Source organism: Drosophila grimshawi, unplaced genomic scaffold (genome assembly GCF_018153295.1).
Source record: "Drosophila grimshawi isolate 15287-2541.00 unplaced genomic scaffold, ASM1815329v1 contig_848, whole genome shotgun sequence".
Classification (NCBI taxonomy): domain Eukaryota; kingdom Metazoa; phylum Arthropoda; class Insecta; order Diptera; family Drosophilidae; genus Drosophila; species Drosophila grimshawi.
In genome coordinates, this window is record NW_025063692.1 from 10,370,387 (window position 1) to 10,384,208 (window position 13,822).

Sequence of the window (13,822 nt, forward strand, 5' to 3'; positions counted from 1 at the left end):
AAAAAAAATAAAATAATAATAATGCCAAACAATATTATTATGATGACGATTATGTGGCGCATATGTTTATTGACAAACAAGAACTCGCGATGCCCGAGTCGTATATATATATATATATATATATGCAACTAAAATTCCCGGCAGGCCGACGGCCGTAGTCCGTACCGGACTGCAATTGCCACTGCTGAAGGGTTGCTGCTGCTGCTGCTGCTGCTCTACTACAGTGTCACACTTACAACAACTTTATTTGTACACGACTCGTCGCGATATCAGTTGTGATACGGTCGCTGTGATAGTGCTCCATACAAGCTGAAACAACCTACATATGGGCCCCGGACTTTACTGGAACACAGTTAGCAGCAATGAGGTGCCATGTGGTAGTCGCAGTTGTTTGCCTCTCTGTTGTTGCTGTCATGTCGGTGGGCATTAAATGTATTTTGATATGTATGTGCTGACGATCAGCAGTTGATTATGATTTAGCTCCACTGAAACCAACAACTAAGTTAGTTATGCCTCGTCTCCACTGCAGTTCGGTTTGTGGTGCAGCTTATCGGGCCCAACTCAACGGTAGCCCTGTTTTCATATTTCATATTCAGTTAGCGCTGCAGCAATATAAACACAATCTCTGCTTGTTATCGCCTACTGCACACACACACACACACACACACACACACACACACACACAAAGATATATGTACATACAGATGTCTACATAAATATGTAGATTGTTCGGCCCCCAAAAGCAGGCAACTGCCTTCCCCAAAGAGTGCTCACTCTTGCCATCCCTGTCGCACTGCAACCAGCATTGTATTGAGTATTGTTGCTGCCTTTGCCCTCATCTGATGCCAATTCAATACTTTGGCCACTTATCGCCAAACTGCCTATGGCTGGCCCCTTCTTACGCTCTTGGCCAGCTTCTAGCTTCTTTTCAAATTGCTAGTTCGCATTACAAATGAATGAATGACCCCTCGGCAACTCGAGTTGACTTCGGTTTCGCATATACAAATACAAATAGAAATATGTTGTAATATGCAAAAGTTTGGTTGTTGGAGTTCGATTCGCTTTGTGCGGCTTATCAGCTCAGCCCGCTCAGTGTTCAATAATTTTGAGCAGAACTTCAAGTGCATTTCAAAGTTGTTCTGCCAGAACTACTATCTACTATCTGTATACCATAGTACCTGTATCAGTTTCTGTTTCTGTTTCTGTTTCTTTTTGTGTTAGTACATTGTGTGTACATTCTGTAAGTGCATTATTTGTTAGTTGTCATGTAGACGACGGTGGCCACTTCGAACACGAAATGCACTTTGGAAAGTTTGTAGACTAACCAATCAGCAAAAGAAAAAAAGAATTAATAATAAATCGAGTTTGCTTGACTAACAGATTCCCTGCTAGTGCTGCCAAATGAAAATCAAAGTGTTATTTCAGCTGTTGATACTCGAATTCTTCCGATCTGACGCCGATGTTCAACTCTGAATTGAATTAACTTCAACTTTTTAAGTTAAGAAAAATATATACATTTATTTATTAATTAAATCGATACCAGTTCTATGCCACGATTAGCCCCTATATCGATTTTCCATCTGATAATGGTATATCCGATGCAAAATAGATAATATTGCAATAATTTAAAGAAACAAGGATATATTAATATAAACAGTCTAATAATAAGACAATAGTAGCCAGCTGCATCAGTTTACTGCGAAAGTAGTGAACATGCCGAAGAAAGTGAAACACATCGCTAATAAGATAAGATTCAGATATAAGTTTGACAGCAAACTTCGTGTCAATCGGAGGAGATTTACTAAAACCACATGCCTAACATATGCCGGCCACACACACATCGACAACTATTAAAGCTCTACATTATTATTACCATCATAGCATGCGAACGCAAAACAAAGTTCACTTTGTGTACATGTGAAAGCTCGTGCGAAAGCTTTCAAAATGTGTGTGCATGTCTTGACCAGGAAATCAGCATGTTGCATGCATCAGTATGTTACAAATGTGGCGATTTGGTGGAGAATACCCTTTTGCAATTGTATACAAATAAATCAATTATCACGCTGCACTTTCAACTCGAAGGCGTGATTTTTATCTGTGGCTATGCCGTGTTCCACATTGTTGCTAGACATCGATCAATTGTGTGTTTACCTGTAGTAGGCGGGCCAAACAACTACCCAACCATCTAAACACCCAATGGTTGCTGCGTTTGACTCCGTTTGTCGTTTGACTCATATATCAAAATGTACGTCAATTTTCATGCTTTGGACACTTGATAGATTGAAGTGCTTTACATTGATTTCACGTATACCCATACACTTTCAAGTGATTTATTGTAAAGGCTTGTTCGTGCACTCAAAGCTGAAACTCATAATGAGCACACATCATAATAAACGTAAGCACTGCGACATACAAATCAAATTATTAAGTGGACAGCACACAGCCACCTCCATTTCCAACTCTATCTCTCTCTCCCTCTCTTTCTATATCTCACTCACACTTGCTCTCCTTCTCCCTCTTCCTTGTAATCCCTTCCGCTCTAGCCAGATAGTAGTTACGCCAATTTCAGTATTGCCTTGTGGTCTGCCCGGGCAGTGCCGGACACCTTTGAAGGACGCTCAAGTACGTTCGAGGGCCACTTGAAACATTCCAATTCCAATTGTCCAGCCAGCTACATTCCAAGTGCAAAGTCTCACAAAGATAACCCAACACCAAATGATTATTGAAGCGGCAATTACAAATGAGCGAAGTTGATTAGAAATAACTCTAAGCCACAAATATTTCATTGATTGCATATATATGCATTTGCAACGGACTCACAAAATGACGTTATAGCCAAATTAATGTATATATATATTGCTATATTCATATCATAAGTATACTTGGCTTAATTTTTTTTAAACTCCACTCTTGAATTGGTAATCTAATCTAGAATCGATTTATGTAATAGATTTTTTCATCATCATAGCTCAGCTGGCTTTCAAAATATGATAGAAGATATATGTACTAGAAATCCATTATTGTATGTTTCTTAAAGTGAATCGTGAATCTTGTTGACGAAATAAATAAATGTGCAAGTTCAAAATTGGGTAATTGATATGGAAGCGATGAGTCTATCGCATAATCAAGAAAACGATTGCAAAATGATTTTGATTTATAAGGTTGCCGTCTAATTACTTCACTGGGCGACACTTTATCAAAGTGGTTTTCAAGCAAATAATCGAGTGAGTAACCACAAGTCTCAGCAATTAAAGCTGCCACGGTTTTATTCAAAACAAAAAGTTCGCTTTCTGTAGTGGTAATTATCAGAATTGAATATGATTTATGGAGGAAATATAAAAGTGTTCATTAAATAAATCAATTTAATCTGTTGAGCAACAGACATTGTAACAGCTGTACAATATGGAGAGTAAAGGGATACATGGAGTGCTTGAAGTAGTGTGAACTGCAGAGAGAGAGAGGGAGTGAGAGAGTTGGAGGGAGACAGAGTGATATGGAGATTGAATTAGAGATAGAAATTGAGAGAGATATTGAGAAAGTGTGGCAGTGCGACAGATGTGGGACAGATATGAGTCACGCATATGAAATTTTTGTTTTTCTGTTATTTTATTTTATTTATGCAAAATATTTCGAAAAGAACACAAAAATTTTAAATTAAATTATATGATTATACAATGAAAATTGTTTTGTTTGCCATTTAGTTTTTTTTTTTTTATTTGGTTTTGTTCGCTTACGTTTTATGTTTGGTTTTTGCATTTTGGTTTTTTGTTGTTTTTTTTTTTTGTGAAACATTTTACATTTGTTATGCATAATTTGTCATGGCTTTTGTGTTTTCTTTCCCATTTTGCAATTTTGCAATTTTGCAATTTTTCATTCGCTTTCAGCACTTCAAAATGTTTGCATCCATTAATTTCGCGTCGTGTTTTGAAAAGTGCATTCTTTGAAATTCCAAATTCAAAATCGCAATTACATTTCTCAGCTGCATGGCTCAATGTTTACATTTTCCACTTTAATAATAATATATATAGCGTACAATTATTGTTGCAATTACAATTGTCTTGAGTACATTTAATATTTAAATTGTTTACGTTTTCATTTCGAACCTATGCAAAAATCATAGTTGACAAAAAGAATTAAACGTTTGTTTCTTGTTTTACTTTATGATGAGACTACGACAAAAACACATGCGACTTATTACACGTTTTCTTATATTTGTGTGTTGTTCATTTTTTTTCCATTTTTTTTTTTGATTTTATTTTTTTGCAATTTGTTAAAGTTTGCATTTAAATTTTGTGTAAATTTTTCTTTTATGATATTTATGTTTAATTTTATTTACGCAGGACGGGGTTTATTTCTTACACATTTGCATTTTTTGCTTTCATTTTTCTCTTCTCTTAATCATTTTGCTTCACTAAGTGTAAATATCAATTTTTTTTTCATTTTTTTTTTTAATTTATATATATATATATATATGTATATATTTTGTCATTTTTATATAATAATGAATAAATTAAAAAATATTCAAGCTTTGACTAGATAGATTTTTTATTTACTTTTGTGTGGTGTGTTTTGAAATATATATTTGTTGTTGTTTTAATACTCTAATGCCATGTGTATATGTGTATGTGCGCGTATGTGTGTGAATATGTGTGTGTGTGTGTGTATTAGTGTGAGTTTGAGTGAGTGTACCAGTGCAGCATCCATATTTTTCGACTTCGTGTGACATTTACTGTCAGTTCGATGCCTTCGCTTTTGGGGGGATTGAATATGATATATCGTATATGTTTACGTATAGCGAAAAAAAAAAACAAAAAACAAAAAAAAAACAATAAATAATAAAAAAAATTCTTGTTTAGTGATTATTTTGGTTTGCTTGGAGCCTAGGAAAGCTTTACTATATGCCTTAAAGCATTTGTTAAAGTTTGCGCAGTTAGTTTGAGAGGTTATGAAATACATATGTGTGTCACAGCAATATCTTTGGGGTGGTAGAGGCCTGAGAATGCAACTAAAACACGACAGGAGCGAAGACAAATCCAATATACGAAAATAGAATTGAATCTATTGAATCAACTTGAATATCAACATCAAGTGCTAGTTTATATGTTATGTATGCCCATTTAAATCTGTTGCCTTTCATCTGCTTTTCCCATTTTTTTCGCTATATATATATATATATATATATTTCATATTCATTCACAAATATATATAAGTATATATATATATATATTTATTTATTCGTATAGGTATACAAATAAATTTACAAACTTTGGTTTCTAGCAAAAAAAATGTACTACAAATTACATTTATATAAATTGGATCGGGTTGTGTCTGTCTGTATGAGTATATGTAACTGTCCATATATTAGTGTATATGAGTGTGTTTGTGTGTGTGTGTGTCTATATGTGTGTCTTTCTATTAAATAACAGATCGCTTCGAATCAAGCATTTGGCATACACTTGTCCAATGTTTGCCAAGCAATTGAGCTGAAAAATTAAACTAGCCATTTCAATCGGTTTATCTGTATCTGTATCTGTCTGTCTGACTGTCTGTTCCACCGTCAATTGCTTTGATTCAGTCAATCTGTCCATCTGTCCGTCTGTCGTATGCAGCTTTTCTCCATATTTACTTAAATTGCCCGTAATTGTTTTGATGGCGTTGTGCAACCGACTTGAAGAACAAAGTGAAGAACAACTTGGGCGAACCCTGAATGTAGCGTGAGTGTACTCATACCAGTATTCACTCTTATATTATTGACTGAGTAGTTGTTCACTGTGCAAATACTTGGCTAAATAATTTCAGTTCAATGATTTGTCTAATTTGACAAAATCATTTGATATGAACAAATACAACACATGCTGCATACTCACAGGGCGTGTATGTGTGTGTGTGTGTGTGAATATGGTTGTATGAATGTGTATGTGTGTGTGTGTGTGTGTGTGTGTGTGTCAGCTGGCTTGTGACTGCGTTAAGTGTTGGATCGAACAGAAACCAGTTACAAAAATCTTGAGAAAATGTTCTAAAAGAGCTTTAGCAATTAGCATTGCATTGCATTTGTTTTGTTTTGTTTTTTGTTTTGCATTTGTTGCTTAGGTTGCTGTTTGCTAATTTTATTTAGTTGCCTTACTAGCCGAGTTTCATTATTTTTAATCATTTGCTTTTTTTTTTGTTTTGGGTGTTGTGTATAGATACATAAATACATTTATGGACATTTTTGCGTTTGCGTTTTTGCGTTATTCATTTTATATTTTGCTTATGCTTTTTCTTTAAATATATTGTATATATTGTATATATATATGTATATATATATATATATGTATACATAATTTGTTTGGTTTTGCGTTTCCTTGCCATATATAGCTGTATATATATGTATATATATATATATGTTTAAATGCATACATATATCTATATACATATATATATATGTATATATACATATATACGTATATTTATATATGCATATATAATCAATGTATACATATACATTTATATAAATATATATATATATATATATATATATATATATATATATATATATATACATATATATATATATACATTTATACATTTATGTTTATATAGAGATTAGTACGCGTAGGTAGCTCTTAGGTTCACATGTGTCTGTGTCGCTCTTTTCTGTTAGTGTGTGTTTGTGTGTCGTATGTGTATGTGTATGTGTGCTTAACTGTTTGCTTACGTATTTGCTTACGTTTTTTTGCTTAATGCATTTAAATTTTTAGCAACTACTGCGTGCAGAGCATTTTGTTTATATTATTTGCCTTGCTCAATAATTGGATAGTTTTCATCTGCGCTGCAAAGTATGCAACGCTTTTAATGCATTTGTGTTGGCTTGTGTATGTGTCCGTGTTGGCTTGTGTGTGTGCGTTGTGAGTGTGTGTTGACAATTTATTGACTAGGAATATATATATATATGCATATATATATATATATATATATATATGTATATATATGCATATATATATATATATATATTTGTTTATTTTATTTGCTGCTGCTCAAATGTTGCATAATATTTTGAATGCTGCATGTTGCGCTGTATGTGTGTGTTTTGGGTGTTTTGCATTTTGCATTTTGCATTAAATTGAATAGAATTGTTATTACATTTAAATTGTTTGCCTTTTAATGTTTAGCCGCTTTTTAGCTTCTTAATACTTTTCTAAACAAGAACAACGCAGTATGAAATCATATAATTCTGTATAATTCTGACTTTTAGTTTCTCTTAAATTTCATTTTTAGCAAAAATTTCTTTCTCACTTATTGTATGTGCATGTGTGTGTGTGTGTGTGTGTATATGTATGTATGAATGTATGTGTATGTGTGTGTGTGTGTGTGTTACAAATGAAGGGCATTCCCCATTTTTGCTTTGGTTTATATATGTTTTGCACGGTTTCTTGATACTTTTACATTTCATTGAAGCATTTTTCATTTTTCTTACGTTCAGAGTGTGAGAAAAAGAGAGAACTAGAGAGAGATGTTTGTTTTTGTTAATGTTTTATTGCATTTTGTTAAACATTTAAATACTTAAATTTAATTGCTTGCGGTATATTCTTGCCGTTTTTTGTTTTTTTTTCTTTGTTTAATTTAATATATAGATGCATTACATTTCACGTACGTTGCGGAACTGCGCTCCTTTTGACGAAAAAAAATCATTTTGTTTTTAGTTTTGTTTATATTAATTTCATTTACTTTTCTCATTATTATTTGTTTTATTGACGTGCCATGCTTTTTACTGATTGTTGTTGCCTTTGTTTAGGTGCATGCATTTGTTGTTCTTGTTTTCATGTTCTTATTATTCTCGTGTTGCTCTTAGTTATTTACTCTTTCACTTCGAAATATTTGTAGGTAGGATTCTCGTACCCATTTATTTGCATATTGGGAACAATTTTCTCCTCTTGTACGATGGGTTGATGTGTGGTCATATTCTGTTGGGTATAAAAGATACATTTCATTATTAAGTATGTAGCCCAATGAGAATGGTGAAACGACAGAAGAGAGATATAGAAATATATTTATTTGGACTGGACAGTCTGATTCCGATAGAAATATGAATTTATCCTATAAATGCCAGTCACAGCTGTGTTAAACTGGTGTTTCTTTTAAGTTGCTCTTTGACCAAGAATATATTTCTTATAAAACTTTACTCGTTGTGTGATGATTTAATGATTTGCCTAATTATAATGCTACACTGGCCATGTGATTAACTCATCCATCAAACTACTCGCTTCTAGCACATAATTTGTTATTTCAATCAATCGCGATCACATTAATTCTATATCCAACAATTAACCTCAAAAGAACGCAAACAAACAACGAATTTCTTTATAACTCCATAAGTTGTAACCTCAACAAAGAATACTTCTCACTTTACTATGATTCGTGTGTGACAATTTAAACATGGTCTTAAACATGCATCCTAAAATCTCTCTTTGTTTTGCTGTGTGCGATTTTGAGTTGTACCTGATCCACTTCAATGAAGCCCTGCGCGTGCGGCGAGCGCGATGTTCGCCACTTGGCAACGGCCACGCCCACAAAAACGGCTGCCATTAGGGCGATACCAGCGAACGAGAGAGTGAAGTAAACGTTGCGCCCCTCCTTGGCCGCGTGCGCATGCGCAAATTCGCGACGCAGCGAGAAGCTCTGCAATGAGAACGAGAGAGAGAGAGAGAGAGAATGGACTTTAGCCAGATGCGGCATGAGACGTGGACGACGCAGCTTAAATACCGATTCACGGTGGCCCAGATCATGGGTCATGAAGTGCTGCACCTGCGGCTCAGCCTCCTGATGGGCAACTGCGGCGGCCACATCCTCCACCGCACGCTGCACAGCATCATCATCTACCGTTGGCAGCACGGTCTGCACTTTGGTGCTGAGAACGCAGCGAGATAAATAAACAGGGAGAGAGAGAGAGAGAGAGGAAGAAAGAGAGAGCTGTTAGATCTGTAGCCAAGTTGAGGTTATCATGTGACTAACCTGACCGTGGCATCGGCATACTCGGCATCAACTAGCTCCTTCTCGCTCTTTGTTGTGTCGAGTCGGAGATTGGGCACAGTTACCAGTTCACCGTTGCCATTGCCATTGCCGTTGCCGTTGACGCCACTAGCACCCTTTAGGTCCTTGCTCTTGTCCAGCAACTGTTGCTGCTGCTGCTGTTGTTGCTGGGCCTGCTGCTGCTGGGATTGCTGCTGTTGCTGCTGCTGCTGCTGCTGTTGTTGCTCGGCCGCCTGCGACTTGAGCATGTCATCGACCTTCTTTGCCTCCATGCGCAGCTTCTCCTCGCGCAGTTTCTCGCGCTCAGCGGCGCGTTGTTCCTTGCGCTGCTTCTCGGCGAGACGGAGACGCTCCTTTTCGGCCACCTTGCGCTCAATCTCAATGCGATACTTGTCCAGGATGCCAGCCTCTGCTTCCTCGCTCATGCCCAGCGAGGAGCCGGGTATGTCATCCTTGCTGCGCAACGCCAAAATGTAATCGTTCATCAGCTGTGCAATCTTGGCAGACAATTCCGGGTAGCGCTTGAGCATGGTCATCGATTGGTTAACAGCACGATCGATATCAATTAGACGCTCCAGCGTGCGTGGTCGCTCTGATGCGGCCGCCTCGAGACCACCCGGTCCTCCCGAATTCAGCAGATGGCGATAGTGGGCCAGGGCATGTGCCCGATCCTTGTGCAGTGCACGCAGCAGCTTCTGCAGACACTTCTCCACATGATGTGCCTGCAATTGATCCCAATCAATATCAATATAACACTCAAGAATGGCAGTTGAACATGAAAAGCGAGACTTTCGAGGGAGACGCATACGTTTGTGTTGATTTGTGTTAGGGGCAGTCGCTGGAATCAGTGACCAGTTTGTATATAGCCAAGTCCTTTTTCAATCACAGCACAGTGTTGCTCTAGACGAAATGGCTTCTTCTTGATTTGCACAGTCCAGTACCAGTATATACCATATATAGTCGACTTTTTATTTGCTTTCAATTCATTATCTTTGTAACTTAACATTCACAATTCATCCATTCATAATCATAATCATGGAAACAGGAAATTAGGAAAAACGGAGAGCTGTTGCTATAAGCACTGGATCAGCGACAACAGTCAAGAACTTTGGGCTTGGACATGGCAAATGATTGGGTCAGTCAATTGGTTCATTGGTACTTGGTTGCTTGGTCTATTGGTCGCTTTGTCAATTGGTCACTTAGTCGGTTGGTTACTTAGTCGGTTGGTCACTTGGCCAATTGGCTGCTTAGTCGGATTTGGTTACTCACATTCGGTGGCTGCTCCGTTAGGGCCTGGGTGTAGCAGGTCATGGCCTCACGCTTGCGCTGGTTGATGTGGGCGAGGACGCGCTGCTGGTGCATGGCCGCCAGTTGGTGCTTCTCGGCGTTGCCTTCTTCCTCGAGTGCCTGAACAGAAGTCTAAAATTACATTCCCATTTAAAGACGTATTGCACACCAAGAGAGAAAGATTATCAGCATGAAGTTGGAATTTGATACTTTCGTTTGTTTGATCTATCGATAGTAAGATCGATTTCGAATTCGATTGCAATTGAGTTTTTTTTGTTGTTGTTTTTTTTTTTTTGATTATTAAGTACAGTTACGTTTGGCTAAATTGTGAAATTTCATGGCTATAACTTGCAGTTGTCGTTAGTTAAGTAAAGTGTCTGGTGTCTGGTGTATGTGAATGTGTATTTATATACGAGTAGTGTGTGTAATTGAACGAGAGCGTCATGTACAAGGGATCGGGGACAGTTCACAGTGCTGTGAGTAGTAGTAGCAGTAACATATGATCGATTTTGTGAATTTACAATGAATAGAATGATACGAAGATCATGTGGAGCGTTGCGAATGACAAATATCAGCTGTGTATCTATATCCATTCAAATCAGAGAGCTGGGACTGAGTTGGAGTTTAGGTCTTAAGATGAGGCATGAGTATATATATACATATATAAATATATAATAAAATTGTGTTTTTTATAGGCTATTCATTCATCGATATTAAAGCGGAGCACATAGAGTGTGTGTGTGTGTGTGTGTGTGTTGTGGGAGTTATTCATGTGTTGATTTTGAGTTTGTTGGTTTGTTAGTTTGGGTTTGGTTTGGTATTGGTTTGGTTAACGTTAGTTGATTGTTGGACAGAAATGAAGATACGTCGAAAACTAAAGGGATATACGAGTAGTATTATAAAGCCAATCAGTTGAACTACGAAAGCACTTTGAACTATAATAACTGAGTTTGTTTCTAATTTCTGCTTGTTTTTGCTGTACTTGGTTAATGAGTGTTGAGTTTTGCTTTCGTTATAGCGAGTACGATTCATAAATCAATATGCTTGTTATTGTTATTATTATTTAATAATATTATTATTATTATTATTATAATTATTATGATTACAATCTGATGCCTCTTTCGCTCCCATTTGCCATACATGGATACACAAAGAGAAAAAAATCACAACTACGTTTACACATACAGAGACAGACACAAATATATGTATATATATACATATACATATATATATATATATGTATATACATTCACTACAATCTTCAAGTAGAGAGCTACAGGTGCATTGATAATGTGCTTTGAACTTAGCCAAATGAAAAGACGACACTAATGATAATGATATTGATGGAAATAGAAAAACATAAATAGAAATAGAAATAATTATAATTTTCGCTAAGTATATAAGCTACTTAAGTGGGTGGGGGAGTGGGAGGGGGTCACAGTTGGGCTCGTTGCTCGTTGCTCAACTGCTTCCCCCCAACCCCACACCCCTTGCAAAATACTGAGACGCAGACAGACACACACGCACACACACACACCTAAGTAGGTACATATGTGTAAGTATTTCAATATATAAGTTGTGCATAAGAGGTTTATTATTAGTTTTTTTTTTTAGTTATAGTGATTTGGTGCGTGAGATAGTTAGACAGAGACAGAGACAGAGATAGATAGATAGAGAGATAGAGATAGCCAACAATAAGACAGATAATACAACTTTGATAGGGGCTGGTTGGGGTTGGATTGAGTTGGGCTTGGTTTTGGTTTTGGTTTTGGTTCGCTTTGGATAGGTGTGGATGGGTTGGGTGTGGGTGTGTGGGTATGTGGAGGACAAACCTGGAAACGTGCCGTCATGCGCTGCTTGAAACTCTGGGCTGCCTTTGGATCGGCGAGACGCATGTCCTGGTACTTCTCCTCCAGATCAGACCAGTCCTTCATCACACGTGTGACCTTCTCGCGATGCGATTCCTCAAGGCGCTGTTGGGCTTCCTTTGTTTAGAATACGTTTTGTTTTTTGTTTGATAAATAAACCTGCGCCCTCAACGTAAACACTTACTTTCTGACTTACTTTGTAGCTCTGGTGCTCGTAGTGCGGATCGAAATGCGTGAAGTACGGATCCGAGGTGGGTTGTGCCGTCGATGGTGGTGCGCCCACTGCTACGCCTGCATTTGCTGCAGCAGTTGCAGCAGCGGCGGCAGCAGCAGCAGCAGCAGCTGCCGATAGTTGTGGGGTGCCAGTGGAAACTTCGGGTTTGAATGCAATCGGTTTGCTGCCAACCTGCTCGGTTAGGCTTGCCGGGGATGAGAACATGGATATGACGGGCGATTTGATTGCGGTTGGGGGCTTGGCACCGCTGGAGCTGCCATTGGGATCCCAGGCATCGGCAATGCCGGCCACATCACTGTCCGAACCGGCGCCATCCTCCTCGTAGTTGTCGCTGTCCTCACCACTCTCGTACTCGGCATTGATGTCGTCCATGCCGCTACTGTTGGCATCGCTGGCCGCAGCACCAGTGGCACCCACAGCGGCTGCCTCATCGGCCACCATTTCGTCCTCCTCATCATCGGCCATCAGATCATCCTCATCGTCGAGCTCATCGTCATTGGCATCCTTTGAGTAGTTGGAATCATTGCTGTCATCATCATCATTCGAGCTCAGCTCCTCGTTGGCGCTGTTTAGCTGCGCTGGTGGCATCACCGGAATATCGGTCTTCTTTACACGTATCTCATCGGCTGCAAGTGGCAAGCAAGACCAATGTGACAATAAGTCAGTAATTTTGTCGACACAATGAAAATAGATTAGGTTCAATTTGGGATTGCGGTTAGGTGGCTGATGCTGATTGAATTGTGTTTTGCGAGAGATTGAATAGTAAGTTAAGTCTATATTTTGAGAAAGTGCACTTTAAAGTTTCGCGAGTACTTAATTAAAATAAAATAAATAAATATTAAATCAATAATATAAATGCCAATTTGAATGGTTTTTCTTTTATGCAAAATAAGCAAATACTAATCAAATTGTTTGTTTAATTTCAAAACCGATATACATTTAAATAAGTTTGTAGTTGTGGTAAATGTAAATAATATTGGGATTTAATTGATCTGAATTATGGGATTAGTATTGGATAAATACCACAACTGAATGCGATTGCATGCGAATACAAATTGTCACTTGGTAAATAGATAGAGAGAAAGAGAGAGAGAGAGAGAGGAGGGAGAGGGAAGCATATACTCACTCTTGAAGTGCTTGGGGCAGCATACGAATTCGACGCCAGAGAAGAGTGAGATGCCGCAGGGCAGCAGCATGGCAAAGCTGCGCATTTGCATGCCACGCTCCTGGCAAGCGGCGGCACCAGTCTGATTCCATCTGACGAACGGCCAGCAACGGGACGCATTGTGTATGTGGTCGAAGAGGCAGCCCTCGGGCACCAGCAGCGCGTCCGATTGGAATGGTCCTTCTGAAGCCAAACGAGTTGCCGATTGTCAGTCAGTTTGTGTGTGCAGCATTGGTAATAACAAGCAGATGGTTCACA

At 38.0% G+C, this 13,822-nt stretch overlaps 1 protein-coding gene across 7 annotated transcripts in view; it reads right to left on the reverse strand.

Annotated features, from left to right (window-relative positions):
- Positions 1–7,560: 7,560 nt before the first annotated feature.
- LOC6565937 (amyloid-beta-like protein) overlaps positions 7,561–13,822 on the reverse strand; it is a 53,879-nt gene continuing 47,617 nt past the window's right edge. Inside the window, exons 5-12 of one of the 7 annotated variants that reach the window (XM_001992411.2) lie at positions 13,526–13,747; positions 12,361–13,025; positions 12,129–12,281; positions 10,279–10,428; positions 8,992–9,731; positions 8,743–8,887; positions 8,479–8,658; positions 7,561–7,943 (exon numbers count right to left, since the gene is read on the reverse strand). In XM_001992411.2, the coding sequence (XP_001992447.1) occupies positions 7,836–7,943; positions 8,479–8,658; positions 8,743–8,887; positions 8,992–9,731; positions 10,279–10,428; positions 12,129–12,281; positions 12,361–13,025; positions 13,526–13,747 (2,363 nt within the window). In that variant the 3' untranslated portion in view covers positions 7,561–7,835. Of the gene's footprint in view, positions 7,944–8,478; positions 8,659–8,742; positions 8,888–8,991; positions 9,732–10,278; positions 10,429–12,128; positions 12,282–12,348; positions 13,026–13,525; positions 13,748–13,822 lie in introns of all 7 variants that reach the window. The other 6 variants (XM_032738954.1, XM_032738953.1, XM_032738950.1 and 3 more) reach the window with 6 other exon arrangements.